The sequence below is a fragment of the Ambystoma mexicanum genome, chromosome 7q (assembly GCF_040938575.1).
Source record: "Ambystoma mexicanum isolate Mex_15411 chromosome 7q, UKY_AmexF1_1, whole genome shotgun sequence".
Taxonomy (NCBI): Eukaryota; Metazoa; Chordata; class Amphibia; order Caudata; family Ambystomatidae; genus Ambystoma; species Ambystoma mexicanum.
Window position 1 is genome coordinate 790,654,856 of NC_090941.1, and position 25,736 is coordinate 790,680,591.

General features: G+C 52.6%; 1 protein-coding gene across 1 annotated transcript in view; it reads left to right on the forward strand.

Annotated features, from left to right (window-relative positions):
- The window catches only part of DCUN1D5 (defective in cullin neddylation 1 domain containing 5), a 337,758-nt gene that overhangs the window by 159,428 nt on the left and 152,594 nt on the right, over window positions 1–25,736 (forward strand). Inside the window, exon 4 of the mRNA XM_069639028.1 lies at window positions 13,987–14,057. Coding sequence (XP_069495129.1) covers window positions 13,987–14,057 — 71 coding nt within the window. The remainder of the gene's footprint in view (window positions 1–13,986; window positions 14,058–25,736) is intronic.

Genomic DNA, 25,736 nt, shown 5'->3' on the forward strand with positions numbered 1-25,736 from the left:
GCAGGGACATCAGTGTCGTATATGCGGTGGAGGATTAGGGACATTATGTTTACCTCCTCGCTTGCTAGCTTCTCGAGTTTCACGTTGGGGGGTGGATCTGGGTATTTGTACCAGTGTGGCATGTTGAGCTTGTGCGACAGTCCAATATCGGGCAAGGTTGGGGGCTGTGAAGCCCCCTCTCTCGTACAGAAGAGTCATATGTTGCCACTTCTTGCGAACCGCACCGGAGTGCCATAGGAATTGGGCGCATGCGGAGTGCAAGTTTCTAAAGTACTGTTTCCCCGGCCAGATTGGGACATTTGCGAAGCTTGGGGACTATTATCATTTTGATTCGGGACAGCTTGCCCGATGAGGAAAGCGGGAGGTTGTGCCACCTTGACATCCTGGACTCGGCAAGCTGCGCTGTAACAGTGCAATTGTCGGCTAGTAGCGAGGATCTAGATGGGGATACCTGAACCCCGAGATATCTGATACCACCTGGGGACCAACGGAGAGGGAATTTACATGCCGGCTGGTGGGTTGCCGCAGTGAGTGGCAATATTTCTGATTTAGAGTAATTTATGGTGAAGCCTGAGAATGTGCCAATTTTTGTTATGCCGTGGATGATCGGGTCTATATGTACAGACGGGTCCCTGATATAGAGGAGTACATCGTCGGCGTACAGTGATATTTCCGGTGTTTCCAGCAGTCGTATACCCTTGCGGGTGTGTACCTCTGACACTATCAGCCATGGGCTTGATAGCTAGCGCAGATAATATAGGGGAGAACGGGCAAGCCTGGCGAGTGCCCCTATGGAGCGTGAAGGGTGACAACGCCAGGGAGTTGACCAGAACTCTGGCCACGGGATTTGTATATAGTAGTTTAATATAGGATATCGTGCATGAACCAATTCCCATTTTATGCAACACTGCCCACCTATATTGCCAGGACACCATATCGAATGCCTTTTGGGCATCAGGAGTAACCGCAACGGCTTTGGCTTTAGGATCGATTCTGGACATAACTTTAAAAAGCCGGAGTATGTTGAGGGCTGTTGAGCGACCGGGGACAAAGCCACTTTGGTCTGGGTGGACCAAGTGCGACATTATGGGGAGGAATCTGCTTGCTATTACCTTGTCAAATATTTTGGTGTCTGTATTCATAAGTGATGGGGGGGCCTGTAGGATCTGCAGTCGTCCAGAGGCTTACCCGGTTTAGGGAGCACAGTTATGAGGGCTTCTCGCAGGGATTGGGGCAGGGTGGCCAGGCGGAGCAACTTGGTTCAGACTTCGTGAAGTCTGGGTGCTAAAATGGCGACGTGTTCCTGATCAAATTCTGAGGTGAGCCCGTTCGAGCCGGGAGCCCTGGCCTGAGATAGCCTCAGCTATCTCATCAAGAGTGATCAGGCATCCAACTGCTCTCTGGTGGCTAGGGAGATGTAGGTCATGGGGATTTGGTCAAGTAGGAGGATTATGTCCTGGGCGCTTTGCGCCTGCTGGGGAGCGTACAGAAACGCATAGAATTCCGTGCTGGTCTGACCAGTGTTGGGCGCCACTTGCATCTCTGATACAGTCAATGTGGGTTCTACCCCCCCTAATAACGGGCCAGTCTGGATGGAGTTCTCCCCGGTCTGTCCCCCTCGCCGTACTTCCCCGCAGCCAGGGGTCGGGCGTAGTATTGTACCTCCCTGAGGGCATGGGATTTGAAGATTTCCAGCTCCGATCTTATCTGTGCTAGTTTGGCTGGGGAAGGTGCGGAGGTATACTCCCTCAAGTTCTTTAAGCTTGGTTTCAGAGCGCTGTAGGCAATTTTTTGTCGTCCTTGAGTACCCCGGCTTCCCTAGAAATGCACATACCTCTAATAAAGACCTTGAATGCCTCCCATCGGGCGTATCGTGCCGTTTGTTGCCGTCGAAAAAGGTATTAATGTCGGCCAGAATCTCAGCTTTAAAGACTATATCCCGCAGTGCCTCTGACTTGAAACGCCAGGCGGAGTGGGTAGGCAGGCCGGGTCCCAGCTTGATCCGCAGCATTACCGGGGAGTGGTCTGAGTGTGTGCGCGGTAGTATCTGTGTCTATGGCCCTACCCATTAACTTGCTCCATGTGAGGAACAGGTCTATCCTAGATGAGCTGTCATGTACTGATGAGTAAAAAGTATAGTCTCGTGTGTGGGTGGAGTGCTCTCCACACATCACATAGGCCCAGTGAGACCATGTTGGTGCATAAGTGATTGGCTGCCCGTGACATGGCTCTGCGGGCTGTACCGGATCTGCCTAGGTCGTTGTCTACGATCAGGTTCATACCACCAGCCCCCAAATCTAATTGGGACTCCGATATATCTCATGAGTAGGGTGGTCACTTCATTAAACTAATTTGGGGGAGTCGATATTCGGGGCATATGTTAACGAGTAGACATTCCGTTAGACAGTGGAGTATTACGTATCTACCCCCTGAGTCTATGTAGCTAGTGCACAGTGAGAATTAAACTGATTTGTGGACCAGGGTGAGCACTCCTCTGGACTGAGTGGAAGACTTTGTGTAGAACCTGTTGGAGCCCCAAGTCGGTGCCAGGCATGCTGCGAGGTGCCCTAGGGTGTGTTTCTTAAAGGAGTATTTTAATTCCGTGTCTCGGGGCATATGCAGTTATCCTACGGGCGTTTGTGAAGTTGCTTAACCCCCGGACGTTCCATGTCATAAGATTAACGGACATGTAGTATTATGGAACATCCCAGCAGTGAAATCGTCACCGTTTAGTACCGTACGCACCGCTGCAGCACAGTCGTACCACATCGTAGCCGCAGCCTCTGCTTTCCTGCCATTTTCGATAAAACATCCCCCAACTTTACCGCCCCTCACCCTCACTGCCCTGCACCCAACCAGCAGTGTAGTGATCCCCACCCAAGTAGCAGGTGCCAGCGTGCCGTACCCAACGTGGCAGCACCTGCATGGCCAACAGGGGCACAACTGAGAACAAACCACCGCAATAGGCATTGCAACTGCAGCCGGGGTCGCCACTGTCTTGTTCCCAACTTAGCTAATAACTCGGTGCAGCAAACACCTCAATTCTCTCAGTGGCAATTTATACACAAGGTTGCAAGAAAAGCATTATGGTGAATAGTAGCAGACAAAGGAAAAAAGACATCCTGATTGCGACATTATTTGTAAGGGGGCCTGCAGGAGAGTCAGGAGGCCGAGGCACCCTATCCACGCGTATGGCGTTGACAGTGAGGATCGGGGTGTCGCCCGCTGCAGGCAAGAGTAATCAGACTATTATCTGTCTGGCTCAGTTGGTGTACCATGATACCGGGTTAGGGGAAGGAGGATCCCATGTCGGTGAGCATGGATGCGCTCGAGAGGCCCCTCTACTAATAGCAAGTGTCAGCCGCCTTAGTCATTGTCCATTAGGTCGTCTACAGGATCCCTAAGTGGGATCTGTGATTCGATGAATTTCACTGCTTCATCTGGAACCGTGAAGAAAAATAGTTTGTTGCGATGGGTGAATTTCAATTTGTCGGGAAGAGCATTGCGTATTCAATTTTCCTTTCCTTGAGCATTTTCTTCACTCCATTGAACTGTCTGCGCTCCATCTTGACCCCCACGGAGAAGTCTGGGAAGATTCTGATGGTTTACAAATCTAGTCTTAGTTCTCCTTTCTTACGTGCTAGGCATAGTATGTGATCCCTATCTCTGTAGCTAAGGATCTAAGCAATTATCGGTCTGGGAAAGTCGCCCGGTTTAGGGCAGGGGGTCAATGCACGGTGCGCCCGCTCAACTGTGAAGAATGGGGAGAGTTGAGGGTTGTCAAGGAGATCCTTGAGGAGGTTTTTGACAGCCAGTTCCATTCGGCCCTTTAGTGCCGACTCCGGAACTCCCACGATGCGGATATTGTTCCTGCATGATCTAGACTCTAAGTCATCACACTTGGCCTTGACATGCTGCATGTTGCGCACCAGTTCCGTAACTGTTGTCTGTAGGGCGAGCACTCGGTCCCCATTAGCCCCAATTCTGGTTTCTGCCTCGGTTATCCTAGTCCCGTGCTGGTCCAACTTGATTCTGAGTGAGGCCACACTCGCGTTTACATCGTCCAGCTTCTCATGAAAGGAAGCAAAGTTCTTTGCCATGGACTCCATCATCACCGTAAGATCAGGCTGAGGGCGGGGGGGGGGGGCCGTCTGGCGGTGATTCTATGTCGTCGTGGTTAGAAGAGGAGCCCCCCTGCTCAGACCTGGTGAACTTGTCCATAGCCCCAACCTTGTTGGCACCGCGTGATCTGTTCGACATCCTGTGGGCGGGTGATGGTGTATGCCGAAACGGGCAGATATCGCCTGTGTGACTGGGGGAGCAGGCTCTCTCAGCGCTCATGTCATGGGCCGGATGGCGGGGAGGAGCAGCACCAGCCACGTGGATGGGTGCCCCACTCTTTAGCTGATGCACTAACCAGAGAAACTTTTGAGGAGGGTCTTCTGTGTACAGGCGGCAGGAGAACCCCCGCCGTTGCACCCGGGACACACGCCGGGGAGCGGGGCAGTAAAGGCAGACAGGTTGCGATGTAACGATGGAAGAGGGTGCGGGCTGTATTGGCAGAGTACTGGTGCTCTTGGTAATATCAGGCAATGGGGCTCAAGGGTGGTCCGCTCGGGTTGGCCACAGAGCTAGATTGAGGTGCAGCACTCTGGCTCCCTAGCACAATGTGGAGCTGTAGGAGGTTCGCCAGAAACCAGGTACAATAACGAAAGGGCGTGGGGGCGGGATGTATTCAGAGATTAGGCAAGGGAGGCTCCAGGCGGGGGTGTTGAGGGTCCAGTGGTGCAGACCAATGACCAATGCAGGCCTGCGTAGTACTATCCAGCCGGCCAAGTATGGGGGGGTCTACACAGTAGGGAACCAGAATGTAGAGCCAGAAGAAGATATGCAGCTCACCACAGGCCACCCCTAAAGACTGTCTCCACAGCATGGGCGTCCAGCGATACGCTCCCACTGGTCAGGCCAGTACCTTACTGTGAGCGTGGGTAACCTACCACCTCCAAACAGTGGTTACTGCAGATGCGGTGGGTGGCTTTGAAGTCAGATCAGCCAAAGAAAGTGCTAATCTTGAGCGCCTGCACTCTCTCAATGTTATCACTGGGCTATATGCGCAGTTCGTATGAGGCCTACCGTGGAGCACAGACCACGCTGCAGATTTAAGTGGAGGACTGATCAGTGCCGGCGGGCCGCTCAATGGGTGGCAGCAGTCTGGGCCCCAGGCACAGGGGCGAGATAGAGAAGATACAGTGCCAGCTGGGGAGAGAGGCGAGGGTCCGTTCAGCCAGGCGTCGGGGCGGGGGTGGGTGGGAGCAGGGGGGCAGTGTATGCAGAATTCAGCAGGCGACCTCTCCAAAGTGCTTCACCTGCAGCAGCGATGATCTTGGTCTCAACGGCGTATGGAGAGGAGCCGCTGGGAGAGCCGCAGGGACCCGCCGGAGATTGCAGGGATGTACAGCAGGTGCAGGCCCCTGAGTCGCCCCGCAGCGCGGGGCCAAGAGGAGACGTGGGCCATCCACACTGCGCCACCCCCGGCGTCGGAGTCAGGATGCCACAACGCAGGCGAGGCAGCAGATGACGGGCACTCCGAGCGGGGAGGGCCGTTCCGCGTCGGACGACGCAAGCCCCAGTCGCTATTCCAGCGGGAGGTGGGTACAGCGCCCACCACAGCGCAGACGGGCTTGGGCCTCGCAGCACACAGCGAGCACAGGAGGGCGGAGGCAGGGAAGCTCTGCGGGCGAACCTGACCCAAATCAGGCGATCGCCGCTCCAGTCAGCACTCGGTAGCAGAAGGTGCAGAGCGCTGCAGGTCAGCTGCACCCCAGTCGGCAGGTGAAGAACGCAGCAGGTCAGCTGCACCCCAGTGGGTGCGCGGCGTCAACTCGCAGCCCAGTGCGGAATGGGAACCAACCAGGCCCCACTAGAGGCAGCAGGTAAACAGTCGTCGTATGGCTGTGGGGTCCGATTTCCTCAGGAATGGCAGCTCTGTTGGTGGGCCTCACCTCTGCTCGCAGAATCAGCGAGATCCAGGCACTGGTGGCTTCAGAACCCTATACTACTTTTGTTTTCTTTTTTTTTTTAACGTGTTTATTTTAAGAAGGCAGGTTATCACAATACATAACAAACATTCGCAACGTGATGGACAGTACAGTACAATACGATTCCTTTCCCATTCCCTCTCCCAGTCTCAAGTTCCTTCCCCCCGCTCCTGCTGGGGATCCCCAGCTTGTATTGTTCTCCTGGCCAATTGGGGCTTAAATGTCAAAGCTGGGAAATTTTGGTCATAGTCGAGGACCGGACCCCAGATGTTATGGAATCGATGTAGAAGGCCTGCATCGGCGGCCGTCACCCTCTCAGCTATCGAGATATCCCAGACCTTCACCCACCAGAACGGCATAAGGGGACCTTCCGCCGTCTTCAGGTGCGGGCTATCGCGTTCCTGCCCGCCAATAAGCATTGGGATAATAGTTTGGCCTTGGGCCCTGACCTTGGGTAGATTCCTGGAATTGGGGCTCCAAGGAGAATAGGTTTAGGCTCTAGGGCAGTTGCACCTGAGTAATGTCCGCAATCGTCGCCAGGCAATGTTTCCAAAAGGCTTGGGCCTTTGGGCAGGACCACCACATATGGAAGAAGGAGCCTACTTGGCCACATTGTCTCCAGCAGTGTGGGTCGAGAGTGGGATGCATGTGATGGAGTCTTAAGGGCGGGAAATACCACCGAAGGAGGATCTTATAGGCGCATTCCCTATTTGTGATACATGATGAAGAGGTGTGGGCCCAGGACAGATATCAACCCAGAGTTGGTCCTCAATAGGGTGGCCCAGGTCCGCTTCCCATTGGGCCATGTATCGGGGCTTGGAAATTAGGAAGTCCGGTTGGAGGCGCTTGTACAGAGTAGAGGTTCTCCCTCGGGGTGGCAGCTCGGTAAGGGTCAGTTCAATGGCCGTTGGGGGGTGGGTGGCTGCCTGGTGAGTCTGTGGATGAGTGCACCAGTGGCGTAACTAGATGTATGTGAACCTATCCTGTTCCTGAATCTTGAAGAGTTCTTTGCATCGCTTGAAGGTGCAGGGTTGACCCCCTCGAAGAGTTGTCGCAGGGTCTCCAGGCCTCCTGCGATCCAGGGCCCAAAGTTTCGAATTGACAGGCCAGGAGAGAAAGTCGGGTTCATGAACACTGGGGCGAGGGGGCTAAGTCCCGCTGGAATCTTCTTTAGTCTCAGCGCTTTGTCTCAGACCGAGATGGTATGTTTAGTGGACGCCCAGAGTTCCCGCCATCGCCGCCGCTCCAGAGGAGGGACATGTGGGAGAAAGCTTGGAGGCAGGGGTAGCTGCGCCTGTTCGAGGTCCACCCATCTAGGGCGGTTAGTAAGTATTTGCCATGATTGAATACAGGCCAGTTGGGCCGTCCTCTGGTACTTTTGTAGATCTGGAACCCTGAGACTGCCGAGCCTTGCGTTGGCCAACATAGTGGATTTAGGGCTCCTGGCTTTTTCCCCCCCTCCAAATAAACCAACATTTTCTTCTGTAGGTTTTGGAGGTCTGGGGCCGGAATCGGGACCTGGAGAGAGGAGCAAGCGTAAAGGAACCTCGGTAGCAAGTTAATTTTACATGTCGTGATACGGCCCATCAGCGAGATCTCCTGTGCTGCCCACCGCTTGAGGTCTGCCTCCAAGGCTGTAAATAATGGAGGGAAATTAGCCCGGTAAACCTCGCTTGGGTTAGCTGGAATCTGGACCCCCAGGTAACTGATTTCGCTGGTCGTTCATTGTACTGGGCACAGCGAGATCAGGGCTTCTCGGTCTGTCGAGGATAGGCCCACCGCCAGGGCAGCTAACTTCTGAAAATTGATGTCAAAGCCCTTGACCCTTCCATAGCTTGCTATCTCTGCCAGGGCATGAGGGAGGGAAGAGCGGGGCTCCGTAATGGTCAGGACATCATCCGCATAGAGGGCCAGTTTATGATGCGCTGAGCCCGATTGGAAGCCTTTGATTGCAGGGTTCAGCCTGATCTGCTGGGCGAACGGCTCCATAATTAGTGCGAAAAAGGAGCGGCGACAGCGGACATCCCTGTCTGGTTCCGCAGGTTAAGGCGATAGGGAAGGAGAGGGTGACATTGACTCTGAGAAGGGTTTTGGGCGCTTTATAGTTAGCCAGTGTCATAGTGCAGAATTCTGGGCCGAAACCAAATGCTTCGAGGGTGAGCCTCATGAAGGTTCAGTCTACTTTATAAAATGCCTTAATTGCGTCCAGGGCCAGCAGCACCAACTCCCGGGAGTCTCGGGAGGCAAGCTCCACCAGATCTAAGGTCCTGCGGATGTTGTCGGCGGTGGAACGATGTTTGAGGAAGCCAGTTTGGTCGGCGCTGATTATCTCCGGCAAGACCTGGGAGAGGCGTGTTGCTAGGATTTTGGAATATATGTTGGTGTCAATATTAAGTAGAGCAATGGGTCTATGAGACGTAGGATTCCTCGGATCGCCTCCAGGTTTTGGCAGTAAGACGGTGATTGACTCTTGCATGGATGGGGTTATCGTGCCTGTGGTTCTGAATGAGTTAAACAGCTGCACCAGAGGCGCTAACAGTTGAGGTTTGAAAATCTTGTAGAACCTAGCTGTAAATCCATCTGGGCCGGGGGCACGGGATTTGAGGGCTTTTATCGCCACGTCCACTTCCTCGTCGGTGATCGGCGCCTCCAAAGAGTCATAGGCTGTCTTCTTTAATCGGGGCAGCGCTGCTTCCCGGAGATATTCCTTTTGTTCTCGCACAGGAGCGGTCATCACCAGGGTCAGGTGGGCCGTTGCAAGCCGAAGTTTGTCCTGGTCGGCGTATTGACATTTTGCCATGTTGATCCCGTAGACCCACAATCGTGTTGTTTTTTTCTTGTCTTGGCTAGTTTGGCCACCAGTAGTCTATTTGCCTTGTTGTTCTTGGCATAGTAAAACTGCTTAGCCGTCGCCATTTGGTGGGCAGTATGTTCAGCGTAGTGGGCCTCAATCATCTTCTGCGATATCTGGATAGCCCGCTGTGTTTTAGGGGTCCAGCCCTTCTCCTTATGGAACCTTTCAGCCTTATCCAGTTCTTCCTCGAGGCTCTGACGAGTTTGTCGTCGATGTCTGTGGTAGGCCACTCCTTGCGCAATCAATTCCCCCCTCACCACTGCCTTCATTGCGTCCCAGTTGTTGGCGGGGGAGATGTCTTTGCTGGGGTTCTCCTTGAAGAAATTGGTGATCGTGGTTGCGATTGTGTCTCTGAGAGGCATTTCGTTCAGAATCGGGTCATATAATGTCCATCTACGCTGTTGGGGATTAAGATGTTCCTGCACTCGGATCTCCAGGGCCACCGGGGCGTGATCAGACAGGATTCTGGAGCCAATTGTCATATCGTCAGTGAATGTAAGGATTTGCGGGGATACCAAGAGAAGGTCTATCCTGGAGAACGTTCTGTGAACATACGAGTAGAAAGAGAAGTCTGTTTCAGACGGATGGAGTACCCTCCACGAGTCCACCACCCCTAAAGTTCTGAACAATTGCAGGAGAGCCAAAGCTGTAGCGAAGTCCCCGGAAGAGGGCGGCTGCAACTTGTCTTTGATGGGGTCCGGGACCCCATTGAAATCACCCCCAATCAGGCCTTCCAGGAAGGGAGAGAGAGCCGTACTTAGCGACTCATAGAAAAGCGCCTGGCCTGAGTTGGGCGCATACACTGAAACTATGGAGTACAATTGTCCCAGCATCAGACATTTTACTGCTATGTATCGCCCCTCCGGGCAGCTCATGGAATCTAGAATCTGAGGGTTCAGCCCCTTCCCAAACAGGATTGCTGTGCCGCTTCTCTTAGAATTCCCGGATGCAAAGAGTTGCTTTAGAAAGTTACGGGAGCGTAAGCGACCGTGATCTGCCGGCAGTAGGTGAGTCTCCTGTAGCATTGCCACTGCCGCGTTGTCATTCTGGAGTTTCTGCAGGAAGGACTTGCGTTTTGGAGGTGAGTTCAGTCCCCTAACATTCAGGGAGACAAAACGCAGAGTCTGGTATTCCGGGATCAGTTCCGGGGGCTCTGACAAGTTGAGGGGGGGGGGGGATGTAGAGGAATTAGCCATCGCGTCGCGGAGTGTGCAGCCATAGGTTCCCTTGCCTTCGGAGTATTTTGCTCGGACCGCCAACGGGAGGACCGAGATTTAACTAGGGAAAGCAGACCGGTTGTGGGTCGGAAGCCCCCCCCCCCCGGCCAACGGGGCCAACGAATACTGAAAGGCCAACGTGGACAAGATCCTCATTAGTCTTAGTAGATCGTTCCAAGGACTCATTGGTGGAAAGTACCTTGGAGCTGGGCGTGAGCCGTGGAGTGGTGCCCGCTGAGTTAGGAATTGCGCTCATCTGTGTTGCTGTGGGTGCTGCTCGGGTCCAGAATGGGGGACCGGCGAACTGGGAGTGTAAGGGCCGGCGTCCTCCTCACGGGACCCCGCTAGGCTATTTCCTCTTCCGGAATCTCAGGACCTTCGACCAGGAGTTTTGTGGGATTAGGAGCCGCCACAGGGCCCGAGCCGGCTGACACCTCTATGGGCGGTGAAGGAGAGTGGCTGGCAGCGTCTGGGTTCAAGATGTTTTAGCATCTTCCAAGTGGCTAATTCTCCTTACAGAGCCTTTGTAGGAGAATTGCAAAGCAGTGGGATGAAGCCATCTGTAGCGGAGATGGCTTCCTTCGTGGTGAAGAAGTGCACCCTGGTGATAACGTCAGGTGGGCCATCCGCTTCCACTCTGCGATGAGGGTTCAGCCTGTGAGTGCGGTCTAGGAGCAGCTGCGAGTCATCAAGGTCGGGGAGGAGGGTTTGAAAGAAGAGGCCCACGTATTCCGCCAACCCCTTGTCGGGGATCGAGGCAGGAACCCCTCGGATACGGAGGTTGTTGCGCCGGGCCCTATTTTCCAGGTCCTCCTGTTTGTATTCCAGAATGTCGCATTTGTCCTGCAGGAATCTGAACGCTGGACCTCGGCTAAGGTGGAGGAATGATCCCGGGAGCGATCCTCAACCTCCCCCAATCTCTGTTCCGCCTCCGAGACTCTTTTGTCTGTATTCTCGAGCTTGGCAGAAAGTTCCGTCATGCAGGACCTGAATTCTGCTTTGATGTCAGCCATAAATTCCCGGATATCTTCTCTGGAAGCCATTGGTCCCTTGTTATCCAGAGATTCCCGCGAGGCAGAAGGGCAGGAGTCCCGTTTCTTCGTTTTTTCAGATGACTTCAACATAGCTGCTATGTCTGAGGACTTAGAGGATTTCTGTAGTTTAGACATTGTGGTGTTTGTCGGCGGTGACTTAATGGCCGCCAAGAGCTCTGCAGCCACGCAAGAAGCCCAGGTGTGTCACTTCACTCGTGCAGATTATAGCCCTGTCTGCAGGGAACAGGGCCGTGGGCAGGGGCGCCCCAGGAAGAGTTCAGAAGGCTGGAGGGGGAGAAGAAGAGTCAAGCCTACCACCAGCGTGGGTCGGGATCTCTTAGGGGGGTGGGGGGGCTGCAGAGTGTCCAAGCGGGTGCCGGGCTGCCCACCCACAGAAGCCACGGGGCACGATGAGGAATCCACCAGGGGCGGGCTGCCGCAAAAGCTCTCCGGCGTCTCCCCGGATCCCTTACCGGGAGTTGCGACCCCCACCTCTTACTGGCTGCAGGAGGGCTACCAGGCTTAGCTCCGGTGCGGGATCCTGCCGGGGTTGACGCAGCGGCGGAGGGACCTCTCTGCATGCTGACCGCCTCAATTGCCCCCGTCGCAGCCTCCGGTGCCAGGGCTCCCCCACTCAGATTCAGGCTCCGGCGCTTCAGGGGGGAAGGGACGGGCCGCTCCCGCAGATGGATGGTGCCAGTCCGCTCGCCATGCCCGGGCGCTCAACTCCCCCAGCTTGTATGCTGCGACCGGGTTCGCCTCCATATCCCTGTGCCGTGTGCGCACAGCCGTGCGTCCGCCTTCTTGGTTTTCGCGGGCGGGGGAGGGAGCCGGGACCTGGACTGCGATTTGGAGCGTAAAGCTCCGATATCAGCCCCTCATCTCAGGACAGCTTGTTCTCCAGCGGCTCCCACGCCTGCGGCCGAAGTCGCTGGATCGATTAGGGCCCAGGAACCGCATACATTCAGGCACGGCAGTGGGTAATCCACGGGCGGCTTCAGAGGAGCGACCTCATCGATTCGGCTCCAAGCCACGCCCCCATACTACTTGTCACAAGTATAAGGTGGTCCTGACCACACACCCTGCGTTACTACTTAAGGTAGCCTGCGCTTTTCATCTAAACGAGAAGAAAGTATTACCTATGTTTTTTGTCGACTCTACGGACAATGCTCAGAGGGTCTTGCACCGTCTGGAAGTCAGACGCGCTCTGAAATTCTATCTGGATAGGACCAAGGGCTTCCGCAAGTCGGGTGCTCTGTCAACTGGGGGTCCGGGGGGGCGGTGTCAAGGCCCGGTTATCAAGCATCCAAGGCCTCCTATGGCAAGGTGGATTGTTTTTTGGCCATTGTGGCGGCCTATGAGGGGCAGCACAAACCACTTTCAGGTAACATGCATGCCCACGTTGTCAGAGCCAAGGCCACAGCATTCCAGTGGCAGGTGCCGTGTCAGGTCATCAGCTGGGCTTTCTGTAAGCACTACTGTTTGGACGCCGGGGCTCTAAGTCAGACGCGACTTTCGGACAGGCGGTTCTAAGCAATCTGTTTTCTTAAGGAGGGTCTCCTCTCCTCCATGGGGCTACATACAGTTGTAATCGCCCATGCAGTTTGGAGGAAAGGGGACGGAAGAGTAATAGTTTGTCACCGTGTTGACTTACTTACTCTTAGTCCATAGTCCCCTTTCCACCATACGTCCCACAATCCTCCCCACTAATACTGGTGTCATTAGGCCATGTTACATATATTCGACGCGTCAAGGGTGACTGAGGAGTGGCGCTGCTGGGTGTAGTCAGGGGCGCCTATGCTCCCGGGGCTGTGCCCCAGCTAGTCTCTAAATTTAAAGGGGAAGAAGGTTTTTTTCTGGTGAAAAGCAAGGGTCGTCCATGCAGTATGGAGGAAAGGGGACTATGGACTAAGAGTACGTTAGTCACTATGGTAAGTATTTTATTTAACATACTGGTGGAAGCAGATTTCTTTTAAAGAGCGAAGTAAGTTGGCTTCTCAGAGCCTCTCCCTGGAGTAGGTTTTTAAAAAAAAAAAAACTCTAAACTAGCTAAGGCTTTTCTTTATTTGGCATGGTATGTCCTTTGCCTGCTGTGTGTGCACCTCTTGAGCAACGTAGGTGTCTGACAGATGAGAATTTGTTTAGATGTGCATTTTATATATTTTTCTCCTATATACCTACACAATCATATACTTAAAAGCACAATCTGAAAATGGCTTCTACTATTTGCACTGTCTTGGTACCCCTAGAGACCAGGCAAATGGTAGTGGTGCGTGATATAAATCAACATAACATGATTCATAGCCTTGGTAGAAGTATCAGATTGCTTGTATGCCAATGTCGCACACAAACACAATGAATTATTGCACACCAACCACTTAATGGTGATTTGTGTTTTATCACATTTTAATCTAAAACTAACAAACTGCAAAAATACTGGGAGATGTATGTTTGCCAGCTATGTGGACAAAGACCTTCACCTTCTTTTAGGGAAATTATTCTGTAGAAATCACTTAAGTTGCTTTCAGCATTGCTCTATTTGTCCTCCATGTTATTTTCTGGCATTGGTTTTTCTCGTGCGTGCTAAATAGAGCTGTTATGGAGTGTTTTAGCATGGCCTCCAAGGTGCATATATCACCAATGCTAAAGTTTATGCTTTTACTTTTTGGTTGATCCTCCTTGACCCGTGCAACGTTTGTTTTGCCTACTCTTGAATACACTTTATAAACCAGCAAATTATCTTTTTGTAGCAACCGCTTCATATTACTGTGTTTTTGATAATGAACACTAGTTTCATATGGCATTGTTCTTATACGTTTTTTTTTTTTTTTTTTTTTTTAAAGGGCCTGATGATGTTTTGGGACCAGAAGCGATGGAAAAGTTTTGTGAAGACATCGGTGTCGAACCTGAAAATGTAAGTTTTAAATGATTAAATACTCCTAGTTGATCATGCTGCTTTTTTCATTTTGATGGAGATTTGTAGTCGTGTGTTTACTAAACATGTAGTCCAACCGAAGGGAATACACAGTGGGATATGTATCCTATTACCCAAAAGGAAGGTTACTAAAGACCATGATTGCTAGGCAGACCCAGTAGGTTAGGTGTCCTGAAATAATGGTCCGAACCTATGATAAATATATTCAAAACAATATTTTATTAAGCTTTGCACTATAAGATGATTTAAAAGACCAACAATAATACGTAACCTACAACAAATATATATTTCTGAGGCTTGTGGAATCTGCTTAGATCACATGCTGTGCATAGGCCGACATCGAGTGGAAGCTGCAGAGTATTGGTTTGTTTTTCGAAACTCGAAAAGGGGCGTTGAACCAGGGCGTGCCAGTAATACTATCCCTAGTGTGACCTCCCCCGTACCCATGATCCCGCACGCGTGTAGGACCCTCAGATTGTTTTTTTCCGCCATATTAGTCGAACGCATGTTGCGGAGTTCCCTCGGCTTTTAGCCGTTTATACTTACAATTACCGTTAAACTTCCCCGTTCACTTCCACCCTACGTCGAAGATCGACGCTGGTGAAGATCGAGGAAGCCAGCCGTCGAGGACTGCCGCAACGGACTTGGGCCTTGGAAGGCCTCAGGCCGCAGCCCTGTACAGTAGGGAGAGTGGGGGCTGGTCATACAGGCTTCTTTCCCACCTTTTTCCTACATATACCCGACCGCTGCCATTTTGTAACATATGGAGAGTACTCCATTCAAATTCTGCCCTAAGTGTAATGGGAAGTTTCCCTGGGTGGATAAGCACAATGCGTGCAATCTGTGTCTCCCACGAAACCATCCCGGGGCTACCCGTCGAGCTTGCAAGCTCTTGAAGCCGAAAACCCTTAAGGACCGCTCAACTAAACGCTGGGCCCACTACGCCAGGCAGCTAGAGGCCATGGAAGTGGAGGGGACATTCAGGGATTGCAGCAATGCCACCGAATCGTATGGCCAGGGCAAAGGGGTAACTTCGGACACCCACGCGCAGGCCCCCGACCCCGAAGGACTGGCCGGCTGCCACGTTGTGGGGACAACACCCGGCGGCAAGAGCACTACACATACTACCTCACTAAACATATCAGCTCCGTCTGTGACTCGACACGTGTGTCGCGCAATCGGCAACGGAAGACACCAAGAGAGCGGTCCAACAAATCTGGGTCCTCTGGGCGTTCCCGGTCACCTCATGACAAAGACCAACTGTCCTTGGTTGATAAAGGTGTCGCATCATCAATAGTCCCAGAGGCCCGATCGTCGGATGACTATTCCGCTCTCTATCCTCCCAAGTCAAGACGCGTAGCGTCTACACCCGACATTCAACGTCCTTCCTACAATACTACTCCAAAATTTGAAACGCAGCGTCAAATCCCTCAGAAGTCCCTAAAAATACTGGAAAACATTCCTCTAGTCATGGGGAAGGGGGAGAAACAACATAAAAGGTCATCTTCAGAACACCATGTTCATAAAGAGAAACCGAAGGCCCCTAAATCAATAGAAAAGTCCAAGGTCTCACTCTACCACTAAAAGTAGTCATTCCTCCCACTGCTCACGATATGGGCATTGATGAGGAACCAGAACACGTTGTGGTTATTCCTAGCTCCAGAGAATGGAACTCATCAGATATTGATAGGGTCATGAGAAGGATGTCATTTATGGCTGACTTCTATGAAAAGGACCATAATTACTTTCATAGTTATGCCAACACCCCGGCTACCTCTGCCCCTTTGGGGTCTAAGGCAATACCTAAATCCTCTCAGCCCCCTGCTAAAAAACCCTGCTCTGACGGCCCTGCGCAAGACTTGATCACAGACTCCTTTTGTGGTTGAATCTTACCACCCTGATTCATATTGTGATGGAACAGAACCATAATTGGTGGAAGACCAGACAGGGGTCTCTTATTATGGGGAAGAGGAGGAGGATGAGACTGAAGCCTACAATCTTGACTCCCCGATTCCTAAAGACCCCCCAGTGCATGACTGGCCGGTAGATAACCAACCTCTCCTCAATGAGTTACTGGCTAAGGCAGCTGCCCATTTTCATACTGACACGAAGGGTGTCCAAGAAGACATGGATTTCGCTGAGGAGATCCTAGGAGACAAGAGAGCCATTACTCGGGCCATCCCCATATTAAAATCCATCTAGCGTAGGATTGATCCCTCGCTGGTAACCCCAAATCTCACTCGTGCGGGTATTCCACGAGTCGAGAAATTGTTCCGTGCTGCACCCTCCGATCCGAAGTACATTAGGGGCCAATTAAAACCAGATTCCCTGGTCGGAACAACCACTAGAAAGAGGGCAGGTACACCGCTTGCTTCTTCTGAAGCACCACCTGATAAAGAGAGTAAAAGACTTAATGCTCTGGGTAGAAAGGTTGCCAACAGTGCCACTCTTTTGGCAAGCTACAATTGCCATCAGTGGGAGGAGGTATCTGCTTTGGTATCCTCCGCACCCGAACCCCCTAAAGAGCCAGTTGGCTCAACTGGCAGCAGAAGGAAGGTCTGTATCAGGATGCATACTAAAGACAAACTTTGATGCAGCAGATAATGCTGGAAGGTTAATGGCCGAAGGCACTGTTATGTGGTCACGCTTGGCTAAGGCAGTCTGGGTTCAAACCTGAAACCCAAGCCACCCTCATAGATTTGTTGGTAGGTCTGAACGTACTATTCGGCAAGGCAGTGGAGGAAGCTTTAAAGACAGCTATGGATGAGTATGAGACCCTAAAATCTCTTGGCCAACTCGCCAATCAACCCCCTGGACAGAGGGGAAACAACAATGTTCGCCGCTTTCAGGGCCAAAGTTCCCAGAGGGGTTCAAACTATTAACAGAATCAGGGAACATCATGGGGCCATAATCAATCCCAATCCTCTCAGGGCTTCACCAGAGGGCAGCGCAGGGGCCGCACCAGGGGTAGAGGCAGCCCTGCCAGAGGTGGTACGCCACCCAACAAACAGTGACGTTCTGCTTTAGGTCCCCTTCCATGCATCCCCAGTAGGGGGGTGCATTTCCACCTTCACCCACGCATGGGAGGGGCTCACTTCGGACAAATGGGTGCTGTCCACAGTGTCCGGAGGATGTTGCTAGGGCGCCCCACGACCATCCTCCGTGACAGAAGGTACACTTGCTGGAACATCAGAAGATCCTTCTCGAGGAGATTGCCGTTCTGCTAGCAAAGGACACCATAGAAGTCGTCCCGTCAGCCAGGTAAACGGGGGTATTTATTCAACCTACTTCCTTGTGCCAAAAAAAGATCTGACAATGCGCCCAGTATTAGATTTGCGCCCTGCAAACAAGTATGTCAAGCCACAAAAATTCTGCATGACTACACTACAAGAGCTAATCCCCCTACTAAAAAAGGGGATTACATGGCAACATTGGATATGAAAGAGGCCTATTTTCATATTTCAATGTTCCCAGCGCACAGAAGATTCTTGCGTTTCAAAATAAACAACCAGCGCTACCAATTCAAGGTGCTGCCCTTTGGAATAGCCTCGGCTCCAAGGGTATTCCCCAAGGTACTGGAGGTGGTGGCGGCGCACTTACGGAGGAGGCAATCTCAGTGTACCCTTACCTGGACGACTGGCTCATCACAGGGGAGTTCCCCCTAATTTGCAGACTAAACATCCCAAGAACAATCTACCTCCTCTTCCCATTGGGCTACTCAATCAACGAGAATAAAATCAAGCCTGGTGCCAAGCACCTCAAATTAGTTCCTAGGAGCTGTACTAAATACCCAGCAGGGGTTGGCCTTTCCATCAGAGGAAAGGATTCGAAATCTGTTGCTGCAAATTCCTCTATCAGACCGGTCACCAAACAAGGGTGCGCAAATCTATGCGTCTGCTAGGCATGATGGCATCTTGCTTTACCTGGTTCCCCACGCACGCCTGCAACCCATGCAGGAATGGTTGGCCAAATAGTGGTCCCAAGCAAGTGGTCAGTGGGACGATCTAGTGGTTGTTTCGCCAACACTAGTACAGAGTCTTCGCTGGTGGACAAGAGAATCTTATGAAGGGAAAACCCTTCTTCGACCCAAATATATAGGCCGTTGTCACAACAGACGCCTCCCTAGCAGGGTGGGGAGCCCACTACCTTCACCATATAGCTCAGGGTCTCTGGTCCCACACAGTGGCTCAGAACCACATCAATCTGCTAGAACTTCTGGCAGTCTTCAGAGCGCTTAAGGCATTCGAACCCCTCCTATCCAACCAGTCTGTGCAGATCCTAACAGACAGCTCGACTGCAATGTTTTACTTAAACAAGAGGGCACTTGTTCGCCCAATCTGTCCAAGCTTGCCCAGAAAATTTGGAAATGGGCACTTACACTGAAGATTTACTTGTCATCCCAACATGTTCCAGGGGAACTCAACTTGCTAGCAGATGCTCTGAACAAGAGATCCCCTCCCAGAGGAACACGAGTGACGACTACACAAAGAAGTTGTAGGAGACCTCTTCTCTCAGTGGGGTTTCCCCACTATAGACTTATTCGTCACAAGCGAAAACAGACCATGCCCAGACATCGCATCCAGGTTCCCCCAGCCAGGAACGCCCTATGGATGAATTGGTCAGGGATGTTTGCCTATGCTTTTCCATCAACCCCTCGGATGAGGAAAGTGGTGAACAAGATCCACAGGGAACCGATGACGCTTGCTTTGGTTGCTCCTATGTGGGCGAGACAACCATGGTATCCACACCTACGCAAAATGGCGGTGTGCGACCCCATCAAACTCCTGTGCCAGTAAAACCAACTCTCCCAGCACGAGGGCCTAACGGTGCATCCTCGGCCCAACTCGTTGAAATTGGCAGCATGGCTCCTGAAGACAGAGTTCGGCCATCTCAATTCACCCCAGAGATGTATGGATATCTAGGGATCAAGGAAACCTAACACAAGGCCATGTTAATTTGATAAGTGGAAAAGATTTATTTGGTGCCAGAATAAACCAGAATAAACCAATCAACCCAATTGATAGTACTCCTTCCAATAATGTCACCTACATGCTCCACTTACTGGATGCAGGGTTGGTATTTAATTCACTCAAGGTACACCTGGCGGCGCTGTCAGCCTACACCACCTCCCATAACAAGGTGTCATGGTGGAAAGTGCCAGTTGTCAAAGCCTTTATGGAAGGGGTGAAGAGACTCCACCCTCCAATTTCGAGGGGATTGGGTCCTCCGACGTATTCCATATCTATGACATGCAATAACCACAGCTGTGCTGCTTCGGAAAATCTTTGGCGTCTGCGTCATGCGTCGATACGCCGCCCTCGAGGACCTCCTCCGACGGCCGACGTTACTGGATGTTATAAGTAGGATGCACGACGCCCGTAGCCTCAGTTCCGTTTTTTCCGCGAACGTGTTCGCTTCGGGGATCTCTGCGCGCCTCGACTCTTTGGAGTTTGTTCTTTCTCGGTTCTTCGGACCCTGTTCGTATTATGGAGTATATTCTTCGTGAAGATGTCTACCTCGTCTTCCACCCTGCGTCCAGGCTTTAAGAAGTGTGGGGACTGTGGGCCCAAGATGTCGGTGACGGACTCGCACAATGCCTGCCTCTGGTGCCTCGGGAGGCCCATGACACGGATGACTGTGTTGACTGCCAGTCGCTTATGTCCAAAGCCTTGGGGGAGCGCAGGAAGAAGTTGTCGGTAGGTAAGGTGTCCAAGCCACACAAGTCGAGGTCTGCGGGGCTTTCGAGGGGCGACTCTCCACATAGTCGTCGAAGTCCAGTGGGTCTCGGTCCCGCAGTCGGTCCCGCCACTCCTCTGCCTCTTCGAGGGACTCCCGGAAGCGCCTTCATCGCTCGCCTTCCCCGTCCTCATCCGAGGACTCTGCCCGTCGGCAGGTCGCTTATCCCACCAAGCATGCGACACCAGAGGAATGGGCCTCCTTCGGGAAGAAAACGTTAGCGATTCTCGAATCGCAGGGCACTGGTCCGTCCGCGGCTTCGAGTGGGGTCGGTCGTGATCAGTCGAGACACCCCGCTCGCACGCCTTCGGGCTCGGGTGGTCTGCACGATTCACGGGAGAGGTCCCACTCGGTCAAGGGGAATCGTTTTCGTCATGCCCGGTCCAGGTCCCGGTCCTCGACGCGCTAGAGAACGTGCGCACCTGTGGTGTCTTCGAGGAAGACGTCAACGCTGGTGGCGCCCAGGCTGTCGAGGGATACGCTCGGAGCTCCGGCCTCGAGGCCTGTGTCGACGCCATCGATGCTGTCGGCGCTACATTCGATTCACTAGATGCCCTCAACGCGTTTCGACGGGGGTACCCTGGGGCTCGGTGGAACCCCCGAGAAAGGCTCTGGCCAAGGTCAAGCATGGCTTTGTTCCACATTCTGTGCCTTCTTACCGCCATCTTGAGTTTATTTCTGAGGTGGATTAGGGCTCTGATGATGGCATGGTTCCCGATACGGTGCCAGACGAGATTCTCTCAGGCCGTAGCCAAATTGAGGACCTGCGGCAGTCCCTGCACGATGCCAGTGGGCTGGACACCTCTCCGAAGGTGGAGTTTTATAGGCCTGAGCCTGGCACTCATGCCGACTCCTCGTACCGGCTTCTTATGTCTAGGGTCACAGAGTACTTGGGATGGTCTGCTCCCCCAGGGGATTTTCTTCAGGATGACCTTACGGATATCCTCGACCAAGGTCCACCAACTGACCCGGTACTGACGTTCCATATGGCTCTACAGAGGAGGGTGGCGGCGGCTTGGCCTGCTCCAGAGAGTCTCCCGGCAGTGGGCAAGTCTTAGCCGAGAAAATACCGCCCAGCCAGTAGCGACCCCTGCTACTTGACCAAGCACCCCACTCCGGAGAGTTTGGTGGTGCTGGCAGCTACGGCCCCGGCAAAGCAGGTGTCGTATCCTACCTCCCTCCTGATTTGGACGATAAGCGGTTTGACGGCTCGGCGAAGAAAGTGTTTTCTTCAGGGGGTATGGCGCTTCAGGCGGCCAACTCAGTATGTGCCTTGTCACGTTTCACGCACACTCTGTGGAACTGTTTCCTTAGCGGCTGAACATATTCCTGAAGGGGACGAACGGGATGGTTTCCTTGCCATGGTTCAGGTTGAGTAAGATGCCATGTGTGAGGCCGTTCAGTCAGGTTTGGACATGGCTGATTATGTCAGCTGGTCCACGGCGGCGAGCACCGTGATACGCAGCTCTGCGTGGTTGCGGAAGTCGGGGTTTGCTCCTGATGTGCAGGCCCGGCTCCTCAACATGCCCTTTGACGGGGAACATCTTTTTGGCAGCAAGGCTGACGAGAGCCTTGAGAGGTTGCAGACGTCCAAAGCTGCAGCAAAGTCATTAGGTGCTGCAGTTCGCAAACCTCCGCCTTTTCGTCCTAGGGGACAGCAATGGAGGGGAGGTTCCTTTCGTTATTACTCGTCCTTTGGTAAAGCGAGAGGAGCTGCCAGTCAAAGGGGCCACTGTAGGTGTGCCAGAAGTGGAAAACAAGGTACTCCAAGTGCAAAGGCCACTCGGGCTGTTGCCTCTTTGGCCTCAGGCAACGCCGGAGCCGCTTCAGCTCAGTCATGAGGCCATGTCCCATGGTTCGCCGGTTGGGGGAAGGCTGGCGCAGCATCTTACAGAGTGGCGTGCCATTACTTCAGATGTGTGGGTTCTGGAGATCATGACCCACGGCTACTGTCTTCCTTTCCGGCAGAGGCCTCAAGACAATCCACCGGGGAGTCTCTCTTTGAAGAGTCCGGATCCGCTCCTTGCGCAGGAAATTCAATCCCTGCTGGAGAAAGGCGCCATAGAACTGGTGCCTGTAGCGGAGAGGAACAAGGGATGGTATTCCCCTTATTTTTTGATTTCCAAGAAAGACGGGGGATTGAGACCCATCATGGACTTGCGCTTTTTGAAAAAACGCCTCAGGAAGGACAAGTTCAAGATGGTTACTCTCTCTCAAGTCCTCCAGGCCCTTCAACTTCAGGACTGGTTGGTGTCTCTCAACCTCAAGGATGCTTATTTTCATGTGCCGATACATCCAAAGCACAAGAAGTACCATTAGGTTCGGGGTTGGCGACTCACACTTTCAGTTTCGGGTCCTGCCGTTCGGATCGACCTCCGCCCCAGGGTCTTCACCAAGCTCATGGTAGTGGTGGCAGCGCCCCACAGGAAAGGGGGGGATTCATGTCTACCCCTACCTGGACGATTGGTTGATCAGGGGAGCTCTCCCGAGCAAGTCCTGGATAATCTGTCCGTCACCTGCCACTCCCTCCACAAGCTGGGCTTCTCCCTCAACTTAAAGAAGTCCCATTTGACACCAACTCCGACTCCAGTACATCGGAGCTGTGCTCGACACGTCCCTGGGGCAGTGTTTTCCTCCCCAGGTGAAGGCTCATTACATTCAGCAGAAGGTGCACAAGTTTCAGCTTGCCTAAATTCTCCCGGCGTTCTCGTTCTTGAGATTGCTCGGCCTCATGGCATCCTGCATTCTTCTGGTGCCAGAGGCCAGGTTGAGGATGAGATCTTTGTAATGGGCACTCAAGCTCCAGTGGTCTCGGTCCTCCGGCAGGTTGTCGGACCCTGTTCAGGTGCCGTCCTCAGTCGCCCAGGACCTTCTGTGGTGGGCCGTCGAAGACCATCTGATGAAGGGGGCTCCATTTTGGCTACCCTGGCCAGAGGTGACGATCGTGACAGACGCATCCCGCATGGGATGGGGAGCTCATGCCAACGAGTTGACAGTCGGCGGTCTTTGGTCTCCGTCGGAGTCCAGACTCAATATCAATCTGTTGGAGCTGAGGGCCGTCAGGCTATCCCTGAAGGCTTTTCTGCCGACTGTGCGAGGGAAGAATGTCCTGATCCTGACGGACAACATGGTGGCCATGCACTACCTCAACAAAAAGGGGGGGGATGCAGGGTCGCTTCCTCTGTGCAGGGAGGCGATGAAGCTCTGGTTCTGGGCAATCCAGCAGGAAGTTTCGATCTCAGCAGTTCATCTGGCCGGAGACGAAAACGAGACGGCAGACGCTCTGAGCAGGCAGAGCGTGATCTCTCACGAGTGGGAGTTGGCTCAGGAGATTCTCCTAGAGATCTTTGCCCTTTGGGGGACCCCTCAAATGGATCCCTTCGTCTCCAGTGTCAACCGGAAGTGCGAGAGGTTCTGCTCACGGGAATTTCCTCTAAAAGGAGCCTTAGGAGACGCGTTCGTAGTGGAGTGGGCATTCCCACTGCTGTACGTGTTTCCTCCAGTCCCCGTCATCCCGCAAGTACTGCAGAGGTTGCGGAGGTTTGGTTCCCATGATGATCCTCATTGCTCCGGCGTGGGCCCGGAGGACGTGGTACCCGGACCTTCTCGACTTGTCCATCTGCCCTCCACGTCGTCTTCCCTACCGCGACGATTTCCTCTCACGGGAGGGGGGGTCAGGTTCTCCATCCAGAGGTCAGATCCCTCAACCTTCACGCTTGGTTTCTGAAACGTTGAGATATAAGGATTGGGACCTCCCTGAAGACGTGATGGAGGTGTTGCTCTCGGCCAGACAGCCAGCAACAAAGTCCCTGTACCCTTGCCGTAAGTTCTGCGACTGGTGCAGGGTTAAGAATGTGGATCCTTTTGCATGTGACATTCCCATGGTTCTGTCTTTTTTGCTTTCTTTGGCCCACAGGGGCTTGCAAGTGGGTACCGTTAAAGGTTACCTGGTGGCGCTTTACATATTTAAGCGCTCGTCTGAAGAGTGTTCCTATTTTAAAATTCCTTTTAATTTTTCAGTTTCTGAAAGGGCTCACTAATGTGTTCCCTCCGTCACCTTTCCAGGTGACTGGTTGGGATTTGAACCTTGTTCTCAGGTTTCTGCTGGGTGCTCCGTTTGAGCCTTTGCATTCATGCCCTTTGAGACTGTTCACTCTTAAAACTGTATTTTTGGTTGCTGTCACTTCCGCTCGCAGAGTGAGTGAGTTACAGGCACTTTCAGTTAAGCCACCCTTCACTGTGTTTCTTAAGGACAGGGTTGTCCTTAGAGTTCGTCCTTCCTTTCTTCCGAAGGTGGTGTTGGAATTTCATTTAGGCCAGAAGGTTGTTCTTCCAGCGTTTTATCCTCCTCCACATCCTGTTAAGGAAGAGGAGAGGCTCCATAGGCTTGATCCTAGGAGAGCGTTAAGCTTTTATATTTCACGCATGTCCCGGGTCAGAGTGGACGATCAACTCTTCATTGGTTACGCTGGAAAGCGTTTGGGACAAGCTGTGACGAAACAGACATTGTCTCGCTGGATTATTCTGGCTGTTTCTGAGTGTTACCGCTTGGCGGGTAAGGACCCACCGGTCGGCTTCCGGGCCCATTCTACCAGGGGTATGGCTGCCTCTACTGCCCTACAGAGGGGTGTTCCTATTCGTAACATCTGTGATGCAGCCACCTGGGCTTCGGTACATATTTTTGTACGTCACTACTCCCTCGATTCCATCCGTGGGCAGGATCTGGCCTTTGGGCAAGGTGGTCCTTTACTCCGCAATTTGATTGGGCATTCTGAATTTCTGTTGTCTAAATTCTTTTCCCACCTCCTTGCATTGGTACTGCTCTGGGAGTCTGTCATAGATATGGAATATGTCGGAGGACCCAATCCCCCTGAAGAACAAGTTACTCTCTTACCTGGTAACGTTCTTTTGATGGGATGGTCCGACGACGTATTCCATATCGCTCCCTCCCTGCCTTCCCCGCTACAGAATTTCTTATTTGATTGCAGCTTGCGTTTCCGCAATGCTTTGTGTGTTAGACTGGCAGAAGACTGGTGCCACACGTTCTAGGGAAAAAAAACAACTGAGGCTATGGGCATTGTGTCCTACTTATAACATCCAGTGACGTCGGCCGTCGGAGGAGGTCCTCGATGGCGGCGTATTGATGCAGGACGCAGACGCCGAAGATTTTCTGAAGCAGCACAGCTGTGGTGATTGCATGTCATGGATATGGAATACGTCGTCGGACCATCCCATCGAAATAACGTTACCAGGTAAGAGAGTAACTTGTTTTTCTAACCCACCACCAGGGTGGGATCTTAATGTGGTGCTTGCTAAACTCATGGGACCTCCCTCTGAACCCATGCATAAAGCTAGTTTCAAACACCTGACTTGTAAAACTGCCTTCTTAGTAGCTATTACATCCATAAGAAGGGTCAGTGAAATTCAAGCGGTCAGTGTAGGATCCTTTCTTTACTGTCCATAAGGATAAACTGGTTTTATGCACTCAGCCTAGGTTCTCACCTAGGTTCATTTCAAAATTCCATGTTTACCAGTCCATTGAGCTACCGGCCTTTTTCCAAGAACCCAAAAGCTCTACTGAGGTGAAACTCCACACACTAGACGTGAGGAGAGCGGTCCTCTACTACGTAGACAAGACCGCACCGCTAAGAAAGGCAGATCAGCTGTTTGTTTCCGTAGCTACAGGCAGAGAAGATCATCGCGTCTCCAAAGGTGCCATCTCTAAATGGATGGTCAAATGTATCCAGCTGCTTTACTCACTTTCAGAAAAGACACTGCTTTTTCCGCCAAGGGCCCACTCTACAAGAGGTACTGGGGCCACTCTGGCTTTCATTGCAAATGTTACCCCTTGATACCATTTGCAAAGCAGCTACATGGAGCTCTATTCACACCTTTTCTCAGCACTACTGCATTGACATTCAT